We start from the raw sequence: 23,623 nt of genomic DNA, 5'->3' as shown, positions 1-23,623 counted from the left end.
GCCCTAATAAGAATTCCTTCAGGAACAATAGGGACCTCGCAGCGGTCGCTGCTCGGGCCCTAATAATAATAATCTTTGTTTATCTATTGATTCCTTTATTATTGGAAATCCTTCATACTATGTCGAGCAAAAAAGAAAAAGAAAAAAAAAGAAAGAAAGAAAGAAAGTGATAGGATGTGTATGGTGTTTCGCAGGGTTCAATTCTAAAGCCTTTTTTTTTTTTTTTTTTTTTTTTTTTTTTTTTGGTATTGTTGTTGTTTTGGGAGGGTTTTTATGCCAAATTGAGCAATTTGGTTCACCAATAAACCTACGTCTTGGATTGGAATTTTTAATCACATTTAGGTTAGGTGAGGCCGACTGTAAAAAAAAATAAAATTAATTAATAATAATATAATCATCATCATCATAATAATCATAATAATGGTGCACATTTTCCTGAGACTCGTGAATGTCACTGAAATCCATTTGCCAAAAATAGAGCATACTTGAATGAAAATAATTCATAAAGTGTATAGGTATAAGCATGTATTGAAGATCTAACTCACCATTGCGCAATTATGATGCTAGTTGATGTAATAGTAGGAGCCATGCACTTTGAAAAGAAGTCTTTGCTACAAGCAGTATGTTTGAGTTAGAAAATCTCTAAGAAAAAAAAAAAAAAAAAAGATATTTTTGGCCAATTAATATATGTCAACGTTGGAACGCATTCAGAACATTAGGAAGTCGATGAGCATTCTGGGCCAGGTGTGTCCCGCAGCCATCAGTACGAGTCAGCTGTCGCCGGGTCATTAAAATGAATCAAAGCGTGCAATATGATGTTTCACCTTCATGGGGCGCTGGACTTACGACAGAACTCTGGAGAGTAGAAAAGAGAAAAATGTGGAAGAATAACCAAAGAAACTCTTGCCCAAACTGGAAATTGGGGCCGAATGTTGTCGAGATGCTAATTGCTTCACTTTCTGAGCACTTTCTGATGGGTCAGTTTTTTTTGTTTTTTTGTTTGTCTTCATTGTTCTTTTTTGCCATCATCCTGAGGACTCGGCTTGCGCTCGCCAAGCACGCACACAAGAATCAGGCTAGCCTCGGGGAGAGACCAAATGAGTGACAGCGTTAAACTGAGCTGCATTTAAATGCACCAGAAAGGATTCAAAACATGTCAAATACAAAAAGAAGAAAAAAATAAGCACATCAGCGCCTCCCTCTTAAGTGGCGGCGTCGCGGTGACTCTTAACTCATTCACTCGCCGCCATTTTCACATTTCGCAATCCCGTTCGCTCCCGGCTGTTTTACTGAATTTTGACAGATTTTGCAAGGCCCACAGAATATTGTGTTCGATTGCTATCAAAGCATGGAACCTATCAAAAGAAAGATTAAAGTCTCTTCTTTCATCAGGAAGAAAAAAAAAAAAGTATGTTTCTATCTGTTTCCGTTTTGCAGCAATTAGCCTTAGAAGAGAGCTAACTTTCATCAGTTTTCACAAATCTATTTAAAATTCTTAAGTAATTTAACTTTTTTTCTAGATGGCCCCGGTTGATCTCCTTTGCTCTGCTGCCACCTGCTGGCCGTTTGTGTAATAACTACCGTTTCTGCAACCGTTCTTTGCAATTGAGAGGCTGCATCAAAGCCTTCTGTATGCTCTAGCATAAAAAAAATAAAAATAAAAATAAAAACGTATAAATACGTCTTTGGGACACTTAAAACATTAAATAAAAAAAACCTTATTTACACGTTATTGGGAGCAAATGAGTTAATGCCGGTCCTTTAGGTGTTCCGAGTTTTTCGTAAATGTATGAACTAACGGCCGAGGAATTTGTGCAAAAATTCAAACAATTGGTGATTGATGAAGGCACAGTAAGTTTTTAAATGCGACGAGACGGGCCTTTTTTTTGGAAAAAAGATGCTTCGCCATACCGGAAGTTTCGGAATTTGTTTAAAAGAATCGCCCAGAAAAAGTGTTCACCAGTCGGGCGTTTGCTCACTACGATGATGTTTGCCTTGGACATTACCCACGGATTGTTTAAAAAAAATAAAAAATAAATAAAAAATTAAATAAAATTAATAAAAAAAGCAAACATCCTTGGATCAGTTCTTGACAAAACACCAGGCAAAAAAAAAAAAAAAAAAAAAAAACACTTCTGAGAGACGAGAATATGAACCAAAGAGGGCAAAAACCGATAAGGACAAGCAGTTAAAAAGGTAAATGACCATCATTTTTATTCTTTGTTTTTACATTATGCACAACTCTCCTTTATTGTGCAATAATCTAATTGCAACATGTATTTGTTACATGTTTTGATGCATTTTTATGTGGTATAAAACATTTATGTCTAAAATTTGGGAGGCTTGGAACGGATTAGGGCATTTACATGGAAAAAGCGTCTCTCCTTACAACATTTTCTACTTAAGAACTTTCTTTCAGAACCACTGTATGGCTGAACATATTTCCGATGGAAAGGATTATTTCCATTCGACTGTATCGTGTCTACAGTATAACTGGTAAAATGGAAGCATCTGTTTTGCAGAAGGGATAATATGTCAACTTTCCTGCTTGCTCCCCTGGAACTTTATTGAAGTCCTCAAGTGACTATTTTGCACCCTATTAACCAGAATGACCCACAAAGCATGCGGGGGAGCATTTATTCATCTCACTGTTTGCACTGTGCAGCTTGCAAGAAAAAAAAAAAAAAAAAAGAGTTATTAAAAATCCTCCCCAGGACATACAGTTTGTGAATTACAATTGGCCATAAAACATTTTGTCGTTTTGTTTTTTTTTTCTGCACATGCAGAGCACCCAAAGCAAAAAAAAGGCAACTGTGGGACCCCAAGTAATTTGTTGCACTTATGAACCTTTTGAACGTTCGCACATGCTGAAGATGAAGATGACGATATTTCTTACGGGGGCGGGGTTTCGACCCCGGCCTATCAAGTAGGCAAACCTGTGTTGTTGCTGGCCCTCCATCATGCAAACGCAGGCCCCCGGGAATTGACTGGTCCACAACTGAACGGGGGCGAGACGTCTTGGATGAAATATGATCTGAATGCGTACGCCGGAATGGGAAATATCACATTACGGGCCGTACTGGCGGGTTTTTTTTTTTTGTTTTTTTTTTCCCCCGTGCCCTGAAGATATACGGGTTCATTACGCGTCGCGGCTTTGATAGATCTGAACGAATTTCAATGTTTAGCATGTTTTCAGTCTCTTCCTTCACCCGTGACACGTGCATTAATATCGCATCTTTTTTTTTTTTTTTTTTTTTGCTGTTCACGCTTTCGATTTATATGGTATATAAAAAATGGTATGTCTGTCTGCATTGCTGCTTTTTCCTCGACGGAAAATCGTCAACCGAAAATTGTGTTTCCTGTGTTTGCCGGTATATGTGCCCATTTATAAAAAAAAAAATTAAAAAACAACAAAGAACGTCATTAGGCGGTGAGCAGGAACTCAGAACGTAATCGGTCCAATTAGAGGATTTTAAGCGGGATATTACGCTCTCACCGCTTCCACTTTGATGAGAAGATCAGCACGAAGGTCACACAATCGCCTTTTAAAGATCCTCTCAAGTGTTTCCTTCTCACAACACTGAGCAGATTCGGAACATAGCAGCAGGCGGCCAAATTGGTGAATGCCATGAGAAGAGGGTTGTTATAGTTTTTGGGAATTTTTTATTTGAGTTACTTTTTATTTCGTTTTGAGTTTGTTTGTTTTTTTGTTGTTGTTTGTTTTAAGTTAGTTTTCAGGGTGGTTCTGTTAGTTTTTTATTAGTTTTAGTTATTTAATAAATGCTTAGTTTCAGTATTAGTTTTAGTTTTTTGTTTGTTTGTTTTTTTTAGTTAGTTTTCAGGGTGGTTCTGTTAGTTTTTTTAAATTAGTTTTAGTTATTTAATAAATAGTTTTAGTTTTTTAGTTTTAGTTTTTTGTTTGTTTGTTTTTTTTAGTTAGTTTTCAGGGTGGTTCTGTTAGTTTTTTATTAGTTTTAGTTATTTAATAAATAGTTTTAGTTTTTTAGTTTTAGTTTGTTTGTTTGTTTTTTAAGTTAGTTTTCAGGGTGGTTCTGGTAGTTTTTTTTGTTTATTAGTTTTAGTTATTTAATAAATGCTTAGTTTCAGTATTAGTTTTTTTTTTTATTATGTTTTTTTTTTTTTTTTAAGTGTTTTACTTGTGCGCAATGCTAACATGTTCACTGACTCGTTTTTTTTTTTTTTTTTACCAACATTTTGAATTTACAAAAACATTTAACCGGACTTATTGTTGCTAAATTGGTGCTAAATGTCAACATAAATCACTGAAAAATAAAATGGAATAAAACTATAACGTTACAGAGATTATTATGGTACTCCACACAACATATTACGTAAAAGACAAGAAGTGTAACTACCCCTTGCTAGTCTAGTGCACTAGCCTGGATACAAACACAAGTGTCTCTTAGCTTCTGGCGACCCAACATCATGGCTTTAAAAAAAAAAATAACAATAATAACAATAAAAAGTGCTACAAATGCAATTTCCAGCAGCGTTGAAATGGCCTCTCCCGGGCTCCTCAGATGGAGTCAAAGTGATAACAAATGCCATTATTTGCCTTTTATCGCCTAATGTTTCAAACCGTTCATCCCGTTAACTTTCACACGTGTCCAAGTCATTCATTTTCTTTAAAAAAAAATAAAAATAAAAAAAAAGCTAGAAGCAGATTTTGTTTCATTTTAAAATTCATTAAACACGTTCCATCTTCACTGACAAGATAAGCAGTTTTGTTTCAGGTATATTTGCTGTACCGCTACACGCCTAGCCTAGCGATCGTACATTTATGTGCTGTCATCATAACCGAACCGCCTGGAGGGCAACCATGAGATGAAAACATGCTTGCCACCGTGTAAGTCACTGTGAAATAAAAAACAAACAAAAAACAACAAAAAAACACACGAGTGAACATTTGATAGTGCCTGTATTAAATACACACCAAATAGTGCGCGACCAAAACGACTTCTTGCTTTGTGGCCTCCTTTTATGGTTATTTGTTGTTTGTTGTTTTCATGAAAGATGGGGGGAGAGGAATGTTTCATTGTGGAATGCTGGAAGCTTTTTTTGTTTGTTTTGGGGGGGTTTTCCCACTCCGTGACAGATCTCTATTGTTGCTTCTCTGCTGCTCTTTGGTGGCAACAACAAGTAGTGTTGCATTTACTTGAATGCCACAAAAATATTGTGAAAATAATGTTTTTAAATAGGTCAGAAGATGAAGAAACTGGCGATCACTTTGTCCTTCAAAATAAAAAAACGAGACTATTGCGTAACCTCTTGCTTGAGAGTGTCCAAGCGAGCGTGGCGTGTTCGAGGGCAAGTACGTGTTTGGTGTCCTTGCGTTGGGGACATGTACAATGAAAAACAACTCCCCAGAGATGACGGCATACAATGTCCTATATTAAAGGAGGAAAGATGTGGCTTTGCCCTGATCAAGCAGGCCTTCAACTAACAATCAAAAACGCTTGCTACCCCCGCATCAGTCTTACAAACTGAATTGCTCGTCTTAAAAGCTGAGCACATTTGATCCGATTGTCTATATTTACTAGGGATACGGATACGGTATCGGTGCTGATACAAACATTATTTTAAGACCAGTAAACACACAAAAAAAACAACACAATAGGTCACAATTCGATTTGACAACGATTAATCCCGATACGAATCTTTCAGTCGATTATTGCAATTTTTTTGTTTAAACTCAAATTTAGAAAATAATTAAGTACATTATCACACAAATCTGACAATGTACATGTACAAGTTTACTAATGAGTATGTTCTAAATTTGAGTTTAAACAAAAAATTGCAATAATCGACTGAAAGATTCATATCGGGATTAATCAGTATCAATTTGAATTGTGACCTATGAATCGTGATACGGATCGAATCGCCACATACTAGGCAATTCACATCCCTTAATATTTACTTTAATTTTTTTTAATTACCCTTAGCGTTATGCAATCATATTTTACTATTGAGAGCGATATATAAATAAACATGACTTGACTTGGCTTGGCTTGACTTGGCCTGACTTGACTTGACTTGACTTGACTTGACTTGACTTGACTTGACTTGACTTGACTTGGCTTGGCTTGGCTTGGCTTGACCGGACTTGACTTGGCTTGGCTTGACTTGGCTTGGCTTGACTTGGCCTGACTTGACTTGACTTGACTTAGCTTGACTTGGCTTGGGTTGGCTTGACCTGACCTGACTTGGCTTGGCTTGACTTGACTTGGCTTGACTTAGCTTGACTTGACTTGACTTGACTTGACGACTTGACTTGACTTGACTTGGCTTGGGTTGGCTTGACTTGGCTTGGCTTGACTTAGCTTGACTTAGCTTGACTTAGCTTGACTTGACTTGACTTGACTTGGCTTGGCTTGGCTTGGCTTGGCTTGACTTGGCTTGGCTTGACTTGACTTGACTTGACTTGTGTTTACGAACCTCTAAAATTACCGGAAGAGTGAGGCTGATTCCTTTATTGTAGCTGTGGACAGGCAACATTTGTGTTTGAAATCAAAAGTCATATGAGACATCTGGCGGTTGCATTTCTAGACCACCAGATAGGGAGATGGAGTATTTGTTTGTGTTTTGTGGGATTGTCACTGGAACAAATCATTCCTTTTTTGTTCTGGATTTTGTGTTGATCAGGTTTGTGTCGTCTCCACCCTTTTCTCACCAGACCTGCTCACATTGTGTCGAATCTCTGCAGCCGGGTTGGCCGCATTGTCTTGTCCATTTATTTATAATGAGTTTCGTGCTTATCATTCAGTCTATTTCTCATTGTCCAATTTTGCGTGTCATGTCATGTTGCCCGTCTGTGATGGTGAGTCAAAAGTGGGAGTAAGTCACATATATAAAAGTCAAGTCAAGTCACTTTTATCTGTCAGACAAAATCCCTAAATCACATTTTGTTTATCATCGTAGAACGACAATATAAACATATCTCAGCCTTTGTTTTGTTTTTGCCAATTTTCCCACCCCCCAAAAAATCTAGCAACTGTGTAAGTATTTAGAACCATAAAGCACGTGAGATAATTTCATTAATAATGACGACAAGAAGGAGAAAACGGCAACCGTACAGCCAAGCGAACGTTTCTCGGGAGTTCAGCAAATCACTCTCCGCCTATCGCGGGGGGGAGATCTAACTGCTGTGACCAGATTACATGGGGGAGCCCATGAGGCCCATTTTTAATTACTTTGCTGATTGGAAAAATAAGAGCCCTCTAACAAGCTCTGTCAATCACGCGTGCACTGTTTTCCGAAGCCATTATGTCGAGAAACGGCCCAGGCCTTTTCTGTCTTATTACCAAAATTACAGCTGTTGCTGGAAAACACAAATGCATTTTCACACGGCAATTTCCACAAAAGAAAAACAACCAAACGCCACGCCGAGCCAGCCGATTCATAAACACGAGTCCGAGCTTCGTCCGCAACATGTGTTGGTGTCGAACATGTAATTGGTTTTTTTTTCCTCTTTATGTGTGCAAGCCGCTAAACGGGATCAGGCTTGCGTTGTTTTTGTTTGTGGTCGACACGGTGTGAAGCAAAGCCAGCCAATCCCAGTTCAATCCAACAAAAACGGGATTGTTTGGTTTTCCCCCCGCTCGGGTTCATTCTCATTCCAATCCTGAAGAATTATTCCGGTTCTGTTGTTTGGGCCCCGAGACCGACGCCCCAAACTTGATAGCAAAGGAATTAAGCCTGCTGGTGTGTTGCTGCTCGACCATTAGTTTGGACTTGCCACATTGCGCGACGAGCGTGTGAATCTTTTGGAGAAATAAAAAGCTATAAATAAGGTCCAACCTGAAAATACTGCATTGGAGGAAGGACACGCTGGCATTTCAGATAAATGTGACTCGATTGCAGCTGCTCTTAGTCGAAGAGGGAGCTGGATGGAGAGAATGTTCCGGGATAACAAACCGTTGTCAGCTGCAAATAGATCATCTGTCAAACATGCAAATAATAGGCGATTATTCTTGAAAATATCTACTTTTCTAGTAGTTAACTCATTTGCTCCCAATAACGTGTAAATACGTTTTTTTAAATGTTTTAAGTGTCCCAAAGACGTATTTATACGTTTTTTTGTCTTTTTTTGTTTTTTATGCTAGAGCATACAGAAGGCTTTGACGCAGCCTCTCAGCTGCAAAGAACGGTTGCAGAAATGGCAGTTATTACACAAACGGCCAGCAGGTGGCAGCAGAGCAAAGGAGATCAACCAGGGCCATGTAGAAAAAAAAAAAAAAAGCTCAATTACTTACAATTTTAAGTAGATTTGTGAAAATTGATGCAACTTAGCTCTCTTCTAATGCTAATTGCTGCAAAACAGAAACAGATAGAAACCTAATTTTTTTTCTTGATGAAAGAAGAGACTTTAATCTTTCTTTTGATAGATTCTACGCTTTTATAGCAATAGAACACAATATTCTGTGGGCCTTGCAAAATCAGTCAAAATTCAGGAAAACAGCCGAACGGGATTGCGAAATGTGAAAATGGCGGCGAGTGAATGAGTTAATAGCTGAATGCTAAGATTTGAATGCTTATGAAGCAAATTGAGAGATACATTATGAAATGATGACCTCCTGGTTACTGGACATAATAACAAATAATGTTTGATATATTATTTCCGGGTGGCTTAATGTTACTTTAGGTAATTCAGTAAATTAGCTGCCCTTATTTTGTATTTATTTTGTAGACACTTATGTCATAAATTTCAAATAGCTTCTGAATACTGTGGCAGAGTCGATTGTTGTAAGCTTTATACATTATTTGCGCTATTACTTCGCTAGTACATGCACAGTATTTTAATTGATTGTTTACTCCATTGTCAAATACATGAATGCAATTGTTCTGTTTAAGCGCACAGTATCATTGTTTGTTGTTCACTTCTAATAAAGGAGTTGTATGTTGAAGTACACGGTATTTATTGCTTGTTTTCAATTTTTACCGTGGTATCGAAATAGCATCGAGAATCATGGAATTTCAGTGGTATCGGCATCGACTACTAAATTTCTGGTATCCGTGACATCCCACACTTTCAAACGTCCTTTAAAAAAAAAAAAAAAAAAAAAAAAAAAAAATACTAATTTAAACAATGTAAATTCATATTTATATGTCCTTCCCGACCCGCCACTACCTGCACGCCTTCCCATTTCTCCCCCCCGCCACATCTTAGCCACACCATCTCACAAAACAGGTAGTCCAAGCAACACAGCTGTAATACAGGTAAGGTCACAGAGCATTACTTGAGCTTTTAACATTAACCACCACGGCTGCAGCATGAGAGAAAAAGAGAGTGAGAGAGAGAGAGAGAGGTAAGAAAAGATAGAAGGAAAGGTAAAGAAAAGAAAAAAAAGATAAAAACAAAAAAGCAAGCAATCACAGAGACACAGCTCCCCACAGTGGAGTTGCATCGCACAGCCAACACAATGCTTAATTTAAAAATAAATACATAAATATATACAACAAGCTCACGTCCTTATTTGCGACACAATCTTTTTTTTTCCCCCACATTGAACTCATTATCAGGCTCAATATTATATATGCAATATAAACAACGAATAAGGAGCCATTATTATTAGACATATTTTTTTCAAATCTTGCACGTCAAACGAAAATCCTCCAAGTGGAAAGTGTCGCATGTGAAGTCGTCGTTGTGTGTGTGCTCAAATGTAATGTCATTAGAAGAAAGAAAAAAAAAAAAAAAGAAAAAAAAAAAAAAACTCGGCCAGCAGACAGCCTTAAAAGGTGATAAAGATTGTCGGAGTCGTGCTGCATCAGTATCCTGAGGGCAGACGTGAAATAGAGAAGCGGGAATGACATTGATTCAAAATAAAGATTCCGAATCAATTATTGTGTCCTTCTAATCCAAGTTAATTACAGTCTTTCCAGGCATTTTATTGACATTTTGCATTGAATTCTCCAGCCTTTTTTTTTTTTTTTTCCCACCTGCTATGCCTGACTAAATAGTAAACAGGCTCTCCTTCGAAAGTATTAGAACAGTAGAAGCAATCCTTTAATTTTTCATTAAATTTTTTTAGATAAAAGAATAAAATATCAGCATGATCACAAAGGAAAAATGTAAACATTTCGGTGACGTCATTGGAAACATTCGAAACTAAATATTGAGTCTTGTGCACCTCTGGACCTGAGTGGGAACCTTTCTTCGAGTATGTGTTTCCGTAGGGACTCATTTAGTGACGGGACTCGCCAGTGGAACTCTTCGGAAATGTTTCTTCAATCAGACAAAAAGTCGCAGGACACACGAGGAGTCGGTAAGTAATGTTTGGTGCTTTTTATCTCGCGCTTTATGTTAAATATATGTGTATATTTTAGTCAGTTGGGTCAGTGAGGTGTCATGAAACTTTTCAACACGTTGCAAAACTGTACTGATACTGTGTCATCGGACTTTAAAAAAAAAAAAAAATCACTACAGGCAACCTTATTTAACAGACAAAACTGACACTGATTAGATGAACTATATACAATAATGGAATTTAAATCATTGTATTTTCTGTTGCTTTTAGTTCTTCATTTAAGTTCAAACTATTTGTGATGATTTTTAGATAATAATGTGAACATGTGTCAATGTGAATAAACGTGAGGGCTCATAATTCAGAATTGTCCAATCTCTGGCTGTTCGATTATGAAGAAAATATTAATCATGATTAATTTGGTAATAATTGCAATCACGGTTAGGACAATTATTTGTTTAAACATGTAAAAAACATTTTTTAAGTCAAATACATTTCTTTGAACCACTATAATTAAGCAAGTTTCTTTTGGATCAAACAAGATTTATCAAATTAGTCATTCTGAAAAAAAAAAAAAAAAAAAAAAAAGTGGAAATATATCAATTTAAAAACTCAAAATCAGTATTTTATTTTTGTTTACGATGTTGTTTTTTAAATTGTTGAGAATAATAATTGAAATTGTAATTGAATTTTGATTAACTCATTGACTGGCAGCCATTTTTCACTAAAGCAAGCCCCTTCAGCAGGGAGGGCTGTTTTACGCAATTTTGACTGATTTTGCAAGGCCCACGATTATTATGTTCTGTTGCTATAAAAACATGGAACCGACCAAAAGAAAGATTAGAGTCCCTTCTATCATCAGGGGGAAAAAAAATATATTTCTATCTGTTTCCATTTTGTAGCAATTAGCATTAGAAAACTGTTTAAAACAATGGGGAAAAGAAGTTGTTGCAACATGGCCCTGGTTGGTCTCTTATACTCTGCTGCCACCTGCTCGCCGTTTTTGTAATAACTACCATTGCTTCAAGCATTCTGTTCATTTTAGAGGCTGCATCAAAGCCTTCTGTATGCTTTAGCATTGGGGGAAAACAACAACATATAAATACGTCTTTTAAAATAGAACGTATTTATACGTTTTTGGGAGCAAATGAGTTAATTGCACAGCCCAATCCAATGACAACATTTTGGGAGTCAACAATTCTCAATGTCCCAATTAGAAAGACTAAAAGAAAAAAAAAGTCTGCTGCTGTCATTAGAGGTCCCATTATAAGTTTGTAATGTACTCGATGTATCATGGTGTCATCTAGTGGCTGCAGTTGAACACCGCTTGCGTTCGACGGCCATTTGTTGGGGAGCTCCCGACGGCGAGGCTCTCCAGTCGGGATAATTACAGATGCAAATCCGGCTCACGGCAGACTTTTTATGACACCTGGTCTTGTTTTGCAGGCAGCCCAGACAAGTGGCCCGCTGAGAACTTGCAAATCAAGACGGAAACCGGAGAGATGGGTGGACAGGTAAAGCGCGCTAAGCTGTCAGCGTTGTCCCTCCGCCGCCATTTGCTACCCCCCCCACCCCACCCCTCTCTTTGCCTGCCGTGGCTGAGCTGCCATTTGAGCTCCCATCAGTCATTTTCATGGCCTCATCCCTCTCCCCCTTTTCTCTGTTTGTTGGCTGCTGCCTGCACGAACCCCCCAATCCATCCATTGTCTTTACCGCTTGTCCTCAGTCACACATTTTCACATGGCCCAACCTATTTGGGCGTGGCTATGTTTTTTTTTTTGATAGATTAGACCTTCTTCTGCATATTTCAGAAAAGTCTCTCCTCTTTACGGCCGTATACGTGATCTTTTTGGCATTCCATTAAATATTTCCATTGACAAAATACACTCTGGGTTAGTCTAGCCAACATGAAAGATGGAGCAGATGGGTGGATCTTCCCTTTCTGCGTTAACGTTGGTTGCTGATCATGAAGATAAGGTTCTCGTTTTTCCAGCATGCATCCATCTTCCTTCAATGTTGCATCAGTAAAAAGTGAAATAAGCCCTCACGTCTTCACTTGTACTACTTTTTTTCTTTTTTTTTTTTTTTTTAGGCTCATCGTTTCATTCCTCGCGCTCACTTGCCAGTGCAAGTGAGCATAAAACAATCTCCTAAACAAGAAATATGTTATAACGCATCCATTACTTACGCTTGTCAAGTGCGCGTAATTGGGATTGGGAGCGGGCGCTGGTAAAACTCGCGCGTGTCGTGCCGAGATAGAGGACTCAAACCCGCCCGTCCGAGGTAAAAAAAAACAAAAAAAAACACAATTAATCATTTTTCTTTTACGCAGGGAAAAATAGTTTGTTAGTAGAAAACGCTTAATGAGGCTGGCAGGAAATGAAAATGAAACTCTTAATTGGGCAGAATTTGGAAAACAAAACGGGTACACTTGAGCTCTTTATCGGCACCGGAACTGCACGGCGACTTGGTGTCTCCCTTGGAAGTGCTGGTCGGGATAATTGATTGCTTCAACCGCGTTTTTCGCTGTGCTAAATGATTTTGTTTGCAATTTGTGTCGGGCTTGTTACAAGAACGTTCCCGATGCCCTTTTTTACTGTTCATTTCTTGGAAGTCTACATCAAATTATCATTCATCTGCTGGAAAATAAATAAATATTAATTGATGTTACTTATGACCACAACTTCCTCAAATGTATTTGTGTGAGAATGGTTCATAAAAGAAAAAGAAAAAAAATGTCAGTATTGCTTTTTTTTTTTTTTTTTTTGATTGTCCAAACCATATATAGAAGAAATACATGTAAATACTTTATTTATTGGTTCTATAAGAAAATAAATAAATAAAAGAGGTGCACATATTTTAAGCTGTGAGCTCCTTGAACTTTTTGTAAGAATTTAACGCAAAGAAGTCGACTGTCTATATATAAATAAATATAAATATAAATATATATATATATATATATATATATATATATATATATTATTTTTGTATTTGTATTTTTATTTTTTTAAAGTTTTTGCAAATCTGAAGTTGCATGCTGAAAAACATTTCAACAAAGTTAAGAGTTGGAGTTTGTATTATTATTATTATTATTTTTAAAAAAGACAGGTCGAAATTACTTTTTTCATGTAAATAATTACAAGTACATTCTGAAACTATTTTCGTTTATTATTATTTAAAAAACAAGACAGATCAAAAATATTTTTCCGTGTGCAAATAGTTACAAGTACATTCTGAAAGCAGCATTATTATTATTATAATTCTTATTATTATTATTATTGCAGAGTAATCTGAAATAAAAATAAGCGCGCTATTTTTTTTTCCCCATCAAATCCAGAGTGACATCCAAATTTCAGACATTTTAAGTCATTTTAAATGATCTACCTTGCGCCGCCCTCCGGTGGCCAAAATTAGCAACAGTTCATTTTAGTAAAAAAAAAAAACTGCACTTTGTGTTCTGTACTCACGGGCCACATTGAAACCCCCCCGGAGGGACCGGTTCTGGCCCACGGGCCGTATGTTTGACACCGATGACCTAATCGGATGTAAAGCACTCGAGTTGCACATGAAAACGGCGCCGTGTAAATACACGCTCGTCTGTCTGCCACAGATGATTGAAATGTTTGACTTTTTTTTTTTTTTTCGTCTGCTTCTTCGGAAGGAACGTCTCAGATGTGACTCAACCAAAGCGCGGATGTGTTTTGCGGGTGCTTGTCTCTTTGTGGGGTATCTTTGAGCGCGTCTGCTGTGATGTGCGAACTTGTTATTGAAAGTTTGTCCCTCCGCGTTCCCCGGGTTCGCCTCCAGCCGCGTTTCTTTTCCCTCGTCGTCCCCACGACAATAGAAACGAAAAAAGAAAAAGATCAAAAAGATACGTGAGACTTCTTTGAGCTGTTTTCTTTCACATGATGCAATACCAAAAAAAAAGAAAAAGAGCTCCTCGATAAGAACGTCTCCTCGACTGCCTCGTTGTCGCTTGTCTCAACTTGGAAGCAGTTTCATCTTCAGTTGAATCTCTTTTTTTTTTTTCTTTTTTTTTTATGCGTTTTTCTTATTACAAACATCAAACTCTATAAAACAAAGGACGTTGCTAAGCTAATTTTCATGTTCTGGGAAAAAAAAAAAAAAAAGTGTTGATCACCTGTTGAAATTATCATCATCATCGACTGTTCAAAAACGATTCAAAATCTGAAGAGATCTGCAATCTGACACGTATGTGACCTTGGCGTTTATCTTTAATTTCTTTGGGGGGGATAGGAGAGGTGGGCGGATCGATCCGAATATCGATATCGGATTGATCGTGGCACTAAAAATATCAATCTAGTACTTTAGTTTTCAGTTTGGCTCTTTCATGCACTGCCGCATCTCATCTTTGTAGGAGATTGCATGAACACATGCAGTATTGTTCTCTCTATCTATCTATCTCTCTATCTATCTCTCTCTCTCTCTCTCTCTATCAATCTCTCTCTCTCTCTCTCTCTCTCTCACACACACACACTCTGTCAATCTCTCTCTCGCTCTCTCTCTAGCTCTCTCTCTCACTTTTTCTGTCTTTCTGTCTCTCTCACACTTTCTCTGTCAATCTCACTCTCTGTCGTCTCTCACAATCTCTCTCTTGCTTTTTCTGTCACACACTCTTTCCCTCTCTGTCTCTCTCTCACTCTCTCTCTCACACTATGTCTCTCACTCACTCACACTATCTCTCTCACTCACGCAAACTATCTCTCTCACACTCTTTCTCTCTCTCACTCACTCACACTAGCTCTCACACTCTCTCGCACACGCACTCACACTATCTCGCACACGCACTCACACTATCTCGCTCACACTATCTCACTCTCTTTCTCTCACTCACTCTCTTACACTCTCACTCACTCACTCACACTCTTTATCACTCACTCACTCACACTCACATTCTCACTCACTCTCTCTCTCACTCACACTCTCACTCACTCTCTCTCTCACTCCTCTCTCACTCACTCTCTCACTCACTCTCACTCCCTCACTCACTCACTCTCTCACTCTCACTCACTGACACTCACTCACACGCTCTCACTCACTCTCTCACTGCTCCAGTTGAATATCATTTGGCTTCAAGTCACTTCATTATTTGCTCCTATCGTGATATGAAGTGCATTTGTGAATTCAATGACTTACTTTCAAGTCAAATCTCCCAGATGACTTTTTTTTTTTTTTTCTGCAGAATTCAGGATACGTTTTGGCTTTCCGGTTTTTATCAAATCCATTTGAGTATATATTTGAGGTGAAGCGTGACACCGGCAGAGATTTGACGACTTCTAATCTGAGCTGCCTCACTATTGAAGATGCAGTAGGATGATTCCAGTATTCACTTCTCAAGCTGGCACTTACTGATGGCTTTCACATGACCATATTGCAGGCCCTCCATTTGACAATGACTGACGGGAGAGCCCGCTTCTATTTGCTTTCTTTTTTCTTTTTTTTCCCCCTCTCTCTCTCCTTCTCTGTCTGCAGTCTTCCCCATTTCTCATTACAGGCCTTAAATCAATGTAGTTGCTTTGTAATATTTCAGCGTGTTGCCCCCTGACCGAGATGACCTGTCCTCGAAATGATGAATCGTCTCGCATCGTGGCATTTTGATGACATTCAAAATATACATTGACGTGTCACGGGGATTATAAAGCGTCAACACGGTTCTGACAGTCATATATGGCGACGAGTCCGCAAGGCGGCAAAACAGTCTCTTCATCTTATTCTTTGTCTAGCCTGCTAATTTCTTTTTTCTTTTTTTTGCCATCGGGTTCAAACTTGCGTGCTTCTGTTGCCATTTGTTTTATTAGTAATATGCCCAGCCCAAATACAAATCGCATGTCCAGCCCATTATTACCTTTTGGGTATTTTATTTTAAATCAGTTTTGTGCAGTTGTCTGCTTGATTACATTTGTGGTGTCGCATTACATGCACTGCAAGCAGGGCTGGGCGTTAACATTTTCCAAATGCAAATCGATTTAGATTCGTCACTTTGGTCGAGGTTAATGTTGGTCTCAGGAAAGGTGGAAAGGCGAAACAACAACGCATGAATTCCGATGTAAAATTCCAATTTACGACTGACAATTTACATGTCAACATTGGAATGGAACGTAACGGCGCTTTGCAATGCACCTACACGTCACAAATCCGTTTTCATGCGTTGTCTAACTTGAGCAGTGTTTGCTGCATACCAAGATGCCGGTTATGAGGGCGGGATCAACTGCTGGTGCAAATGTTCAAATGATAACTTCATCATCGTAGAAGTTCTTCATTATTACAACAATAGTCAAAATGCTAACGTAAATCGAATATACTGGAGGAAGGTTGCATTTTTGTTGCATTCTGTATTGGGTTTCAACCAGTTCAAAACACATGAAAACGTAGCGCCGTATATCCCGATTATTGGCCTTATCGGTGCCGAAAGTTGTCAAAATGCCAAATATCGGCATCTACCTTTTTACGAATCAGAAGGCCGATAATCTCACAGATGCTGCACAATTATGGATTTATTTAAATTTACATTTAAAAAAATATATATATATCCTGACACTGGGAACTCCTTTTAAAAATGAAAATTAAGAAATGATGTTGAAATTACGGAAAAGTATTTACTTGCTTAGTTTTTAATTTAGCTTAACACATGCTGATGACCCTGGAAGCACTCTGCAATTTATCATTTTTAAACAAAGCTGTCAGTTCTTTATATGTTTGAAATTAAAATACGTTTTTTGTTTTTTTTTGTTTTTACGCTAACATTTTCTCTATTATTGCAAATTAATATTGGTTGGAATGTCTGTTTTTGGCCTCCTTGAATACTAATAATTACAGCTTTGTTAGGGATGTAATGATATCCAAACATCACGATATGATATCACGATATAAAGGTGACGATACGATAATTATCACGATATTGTGGGGAGGTCACAATATTGTAAAAGAATGAGCTCATTTGAAACAGAAGGGCCAAAACATGCCTTGTGAAAATTAAACTACACTAAAAAAAAAAAAAAAAATAACCACCAGAGGGTGCTAGACCTGCACAAATTGAAACCTACCTGACTTTTTGAACATGTGCTGCTTTTAACTCATTCACTGCCATTGACGGAAAAAGACGTCAAATGATGTATTTTTGCTGGGCTGGCAGCGAATGTGTTAATATTGTGACATGACGATGATATATTGTGGCAGTTTTAATATCGCAATATCAATATTGCCGTTATCATTACATCCCTAATCGGTATCAGCCTTGAATAAAAAGTTCTTTTTCAACTCTAATAACATCACGACTTGATCTTCATCCATGCAATTTCTTCTTTTCTTTAATCAAATCAACATTACTATAAAGTTATACGATTTGAAGAGAAAAATAAGTATTGCAACTATGTTTCTGCCTACAAATCTGTTATTGTAGTTGCATGAACTGTCAAAATTTGATTTTGCGTTCAACTTTACTTTGTGCGTGTGAGTGCGCGGCCACACAGACCGCAGATGCAAGAAAGTCCCTGCAGAGAACTTAAGTCGAGCCAGCTGGAGGTCTACAGTGATACCTGATTAAACTGCTGCTACAGCCAGCATGAGCTTACGTGAAGGAGACGCTGTCAGATCGCACAGGGTGCTTTTCCAAATGAGCCCGTAGAGAAGGTCAAAAAGTTGGAAGGGAAGGCGGAATTGCAAGGAAAACGGTAATTGGAAATGCTTGTGCACGCCGTCTGGGTAGGTCAGAACCGCAGATGTGACGCCAAGAGACAAATGCGTCACAAAAAGAGGCGTACGCTATTGCTATAACAAGGAGAAGGGAAAAGGAGTATGTCAGTAATGATGGGATGGAGGGAGGGTTGTACTGAGGGGACAATGAGATGGAAAGAAACGAAGGGTGATGAAGGTGACAGCATTATGGGAGACAGGCATCGGAAAAGACGTAAATAAGAAGCAAAAAAGAGGTAATGAAGTCAGTGCAAGGTTGGAAAAAGGACGGCAGGGAAGAGGGGAGTGGAGAAAGTAGCAGAATTGCAAGCAAGGTGAGCACACGAGGGAAGGCAAGACGGACAGCCGGCGCCGAGGGAGCGCTTGGGGGCATGAGCGAAAGCGAAAGACCCCCCCAGCGGCTTCCGCCGCTGTGAGCGGCGGACGCAGAGATAATGCCTGCAGGACTTTGGGGGCTTGGTTGCCACCGTTTGCGGCCGGTGTGGTGATAAGGCAAACCGGGCTTTTGCTGACTACCACAAACGGATCACAAAGATAGATCGAGAGAGAGAGAGAATCACGAAAATCCAACGAGAGAGAGAAAGAGAATATTTTTTTTTTAAATTTAAAATCAAGAACAAGTATGGCAAAATCATAGTACTACCTCACAATGAAACTTCGCCTCAAATTCCTGCACAAAATGTTGTCATTGTGCAGTAATGGCCACAAGATGGCGACATATGTCCACTGTTGGCAAATAAACAGTCATAGCTTCAAAACATGCCCATACATTCTTCATGCTTCTAAGCACAAAAATCACATTACAGCTTCATCAGTTGATGAAATATGGAATCGAGCACTGGATTAGACAAAATATTTTCCCATGAATCCTAATTATTCTTCTTATCAAGTTACTTTGGAGGGATATTATTGATATATATTTTATTTATATATATTTTATTTATATATTTAATATTTATTTTATTTATATTTGTATTTTATTTATTTATATATATTATTACATTTGCATCAACAAATGTTTGAGACGTTCATTGATCCCTCTTTGCAACATTATTCGTCGTGTACAGGACTGATAATGAAAAGGAAATAACGGGGATGGGCGAATACTGATGCCAACCTTATTTCAATGTATCGAGTACTTTTTAGAGGGTTAGCACGTGCGGTCAGTGGTTAGCACGTCCGCCTCCCAGTACTGAGGACTCGGGTTCGAGTCCAGGCTCCGAGGGTGGAGTTTGCATGCGCTCCCCGTGCCTACGTGGGTCTTCTCCGGGTACTCCGGTCTCCTCCCACATTCCAAAGACAAGTGAATTGGGCGCTCCGAATTGTCCCAAGGTGTGCTTGTGAGTGTGGACGGTTGTTCGTGCTCTGTGTGCCCTGCGATTGGCTGGCAACCAGTCCAGGGTGTACCGAAGCCAGCTGGGATAGGCTCCAGCACCCCTGCAACCCTTGTTAGGAGCAAGCGGTTAAGAAAATGGATGGATGGAGTACTTTTGAGGACTGCCCAGACCAATCACTGACAGTTTTTGGCGCCCTCTTGTGGCCATTCTACAAATGGCATGCATGCATGGCTGACAGTCTTCTGCTTGGATTGTATCCTTGTCCAAAATGCTTATTTGCTTAGCTACTCAGACAAAAAAAAAAAAAAGCGACTGGGTTGATGATATGTCAGTGGAATTTTACAGCTGTGAGTCAAAACCAAGATTAACTGCGTCGGCATGTTCTAGCAGGCCCCTCACGTCAGCCGAGTCACACCTTTCCGATCCGTCTCACACCTTTTCATCAGCTTTAAAGGCGAGCACGGGAGCGACCGCTGCGTTTTTTTCCAAGACGCCGCCACCCAATTGTGGAACGTCTCCTAACATAAGGCCGGAATGTTGCAATTACCAAATGCTTTTTTCCCAAAGTTTGCTCTCAATAAGATAAAGGATCTAATCAAACATGCGAAAGGGTCCAGAAGGTAAGCTAGCAAACGTCATACTCGTTCACGTGATTGCGAATGCGTTGCGATCGTTGAATGGGTTCCGTTGAATGATTGGTTAACTCGAGAATGAAAAGCGAGATGACTCTCCTTCATGTTTGCTCATGTTTCAATTTGATATGTTTTATCGGATTTATTTTGTCCTATAACTGCAAGTGTTAATCCAGTCAATCACAGTACAGTGTTCCCTCGTTTATCGCGGGTGTTACGTTCCAAAAACTACCTGCATTAATGGAAATCCGTGTTGTTGATTTAAAAAAAGAAAAAAAATCCGTTAACTCATTCACTGCCAGTCATTATAGAAAATGTTTACATTTCCAATACTCACGTGATATTACATTCAATAATTATATATAAACCGAATCTACCAAATAACAGAATAGACTCCCTACTTTTTGTCCCGTCCCGTTCTTTTATAATTGACAGCAGAAAAATGTAGGTTTGCCAAAATACAGCCATTTCTCCCATGGACTCTGAAACTGTGTTTATTTCCTATAAAATGGGGCAATGATGTCATCTACCGGTGGTTGGGCATCAGTAAAGTTGTTTCCAAGTTTGATATTTACAGTGGAGCATGCTCAGATTCGCCCCCATTTAGCACCGCTCTAAAAAATACAATTGACAAGTATACTTGTCAAAGGCAGTGAATATATTTTTTCGTTAATTTTTTTGTTTTTTGTTTGATTTTTACTTTATTTTAAGTGCTTTTTCATTCATCATTTTTCGTTTACATTCATTTTTTTTTCATTAAAAGTATGGGGGTTAGGGTTTAGGGTTAGAAAAGTTTGTTTTTTAATTTACTTATTATACATTACAATATATATTTTTATTATTTTTTTCGCTTTGGTATGACTTTTAATTTATTATGAATAGTTTTTCATTCATCTGTTTTTTTCTGTTAATTTATTATTTAGTCGGTTTTCCCATTAAAAGTATGTTTTGTATTTAATTATTATACTGTACAGCATAGTATATATTTTATTTTATGTATTATACTTTTTTTTTTTTTTTTTTTTTTTTTTTTTTTTTTTTTTTTAGCTTTTGCATGTTTTTTAGTTTATTATGAATGCTTTTTCACTCATTTGTTTTTTTCATTTACAGTCGTTTTTTTCCATTGGAAGTATTTTTTTTAATTTACTTATCATACAGCACAGTATATATATATATTTTTTTATTTATTATATATTATGGGGGTTTTTTTAGCTGTTGCATGATTTTTAGGTTATTATGAATGCTTTTTCAATCATCATTTGTTTTTGTTTTGTTTTTTCCATTAAAATGTCTTTAAACGAGGGAACACTGTAAAAACAAGAAATCGGGAGAACTATTCTGTAAAACTAAGACACTTTTCTCACCTTTGATTAATATTTACGTACCCCCAGCAATTTTCTCAGACAAAAATCAATGTATTTACTCTTTATTACAGGCCACCAAATGACCACAAGCCCCTGCCTTGTCTTGAAGACGTACTGCATAATAAAGGTATCGCGTAGCTCACGACCTCGTTATGAAACGACACCAATTTGACGGACGTGTTTATAGATTGCATTTCCTTGCCAACGTTTTCCGTCATGACAAATTTGTTCTCCGTTTGGCTGCAAGTGTATTTAGCGGCCTTCCACTCCTATCTGCAATCTGAGTTCAGTGATGAAAACATTGAGTTCTGGCTGGCGTGTGAGAACTTCAGGGCAAGCGACTCCCAAGATAACCTCGGGTGGAAAGCCCGAGGGATCTACCAGGAGTTCATCCAGCCGGCAGCCTGGAAAGAGGTGAGCTCCACTTCTTCACCCACACTGCATTGCAATCTGAGACGTTGCTACTAGAAATGACGACTCGAACGTGTTACTTTTTCCCCCCCCGATTCATTCGCAGGAGGAGCCCAAATTTAATCGCTATTATTTGTAAATGTTGAGTTTTGCCATGAAACATGAAGTTATTAAGTATGTAAATAAGTTAAATAATAAATGTCTGTTTTTGAAATCATTTTAAACGTGTTTTTTGTTAAGTTTAGGAAGAATTTTAAAATATCTATTTTTAGAAATTATTTTAAAAATGTATTTTCGTTAAGTTTAGGAAGAATTGTTAAAAATATATACATATGTTTAGAAATTATTTTAAAAATTGATTTTTGTTAACTTTAGGAAGAATTTTTAAAGATATATATTTTTAGAAATGATTTAAAAAATGTATTTTGTTAAGTTAAGCTTGGGAAGAATTTTTAAATGTATATATTTGTTTAGAAATTACTTTAAAAATGTATTTTTGTTAAGGTAAGTTCAGGAAAAAAATCTTTTAAATGTATTTGTATTATGCAATTTTAAATGGAATCCAGAATTTTTTTTTTATTACATTAATTATGAGTCAAAAAGGTTGCTATTTTTTATATTTTTCATATGTATATTTTTTTTTAATATTTTTTCTTAAATGTCAAATGTTAAAACCCCACAGTAAAAAAAAAAAAAAAAAAAGGTGGAAATTGGAACTGTTAAAGTAACTTGTAGTCTAACTTGGTTACTGTTTATAAAGCAAGTAGTCAGATAAGTAACTAAGTTACTTTTAAAAGCAAATAATCAGTAAAGTAACTAAGTATTAAAAAAATATATTGACAAAAATATTTTCTATGCAGCCCCACTGGTGTAAATATGGTATTCTGGTTAATATTGCATTGCAGCAAAATGCAGCTGTTTTTAATTCATCTCAGCGGGGCGGCCATTTTGCCACTTGCAGTCGACTGAAGATGACATCACAGTTGCTCAGGTCTCAGGAAAACGACCAATCACAGCTCACCTTTTTCCTGAAGCTGAACTGTGATTGGCTGTTACCTGAGCTCCCGGATTTTGCTTCATAACAGTGCATCGGTTTCAGACATTTAGTCAGGAGGTGATTCCATACGTAACTGACATCGGCTCTGGTATGCTAATTTCGATTGTTTAATTTTCTGAAACGTTTTACAAACGTTATGCGGTGCATAAATCATCTTCCGTACTTTATATTCCTCCCTTACAGATCAACGTGGACCAATATATTCGAGAAGAGATCAAAAAGTCCTTGGAAAAACCGAGTCTGACGTGCTTCGACGAGGCCCAGAAACACGTTTACCTGCTCATGGAAAGAGACTCGTGTCCGAGATTCCTCCAGTCGGACGCTTACCTGAGACTGAAACAGAAATCCAGGACCGTCTTCTATATTTAGACTCAAAAAAAAAAAAAAAAAGGTTGAGATTTTTGTTGAGCTGCTTAGAAAAGATACTGGTATGTTCAAATGTGGTTTTTAAAAGGATGTGCAATGAGAAAATTATGTTTGGAGACGTTACTGTATGTGCGGAATCGAGCTCAAGATCAGATGTGAGCCAAATATGAAGGAAACCTGGCAAGTGGAGAAATGTTTGTATGCGAAAGAAATGGACGTGTTAAGGAATTAAAAGAAGTGTGTTTGAATACTGTGGACGTGATTGCATTTCATGGTTGTACGGTGCATATAAAAAGTCTGATGCAATTGCAGTTTTTTTTTATGATATAAAAAATGAGAACCAAAAAAAATTCTAAAAACTTTTCAAAACTTTCTTCAAATGGGGGGAAATACAAATAAACAACTTAGATCATGTGTTTGCAAAAGTGTGCACACCGTCTTATAACTAGGGATTTAACAATAACGGCAATATCGTGAT

General features: G+C 37.7%; 1 protein-coding gene across 2 annotated transcripts; it reads left to right on the top strand.

Annotated features, from left to right (window-relative positions):
- Positions 1–10,171: 10,171 nt before the first annotated feature.
- LOC144027593 (regulator of G-protein signaling 21-like) lies at positions 10,172–23,393 on the top strand. 2 transcript variants are annotated; one of them, XR_013285491.1, is made up of 4 exons: positions 10,172–10,286; positions 11,712–11,779; positions 21,383–21,438; positions 21,559–21,648. XR_013285491.1 is itself a non-coding variant. In XM_077535254.1 (4 exons), exons 1-4 carry the CDS (start codon positions 19,850–19,852, stop codon positions 23,146–23,148), a joined length of 495 nt encoding a protein of 164 aa, XP_077391380.1. In that variant the 5' UTR covers positions 19,638–19,849; the 3' UTR covers positions 23,149–23,393. The 2 variants fall into 2 exon arrangements, 1 of the variants encoding a protein (XP_077391380.1); XM_077535254.1 differs by lacking the exons at positions 10,172–10,286; positions 11,712–11,779 and adding exons at positions 19,638–19,935; positions 22,963–23,393 and having other exon boundaries at positions 21,559–21,725.
- Positions 23,394–23,623: the final 230 nt, after the last annotated feature.

This window comes from Festucalex cinctus, chromosome 10 (assembly GCF_051991245.1).
Source record: "Festucalex cinctus isolate MCC-2025b chromosome 10, RoL_Fcin_1.0, whole genome shotgun sequence".
In the NCBI taxonomy this organism is placed as follows: domain Eukaryota; kingdom Metazoa; phylum Chordata; class Actinopteri; order Syngnathiformes; family Syngnathidae; genus Festucalex; species Festucalex cinctus.
Note: the sequence above shows the minus strand (reverse complement) of the source record. Positions and strands in the feature narration are given on the sequence as shown.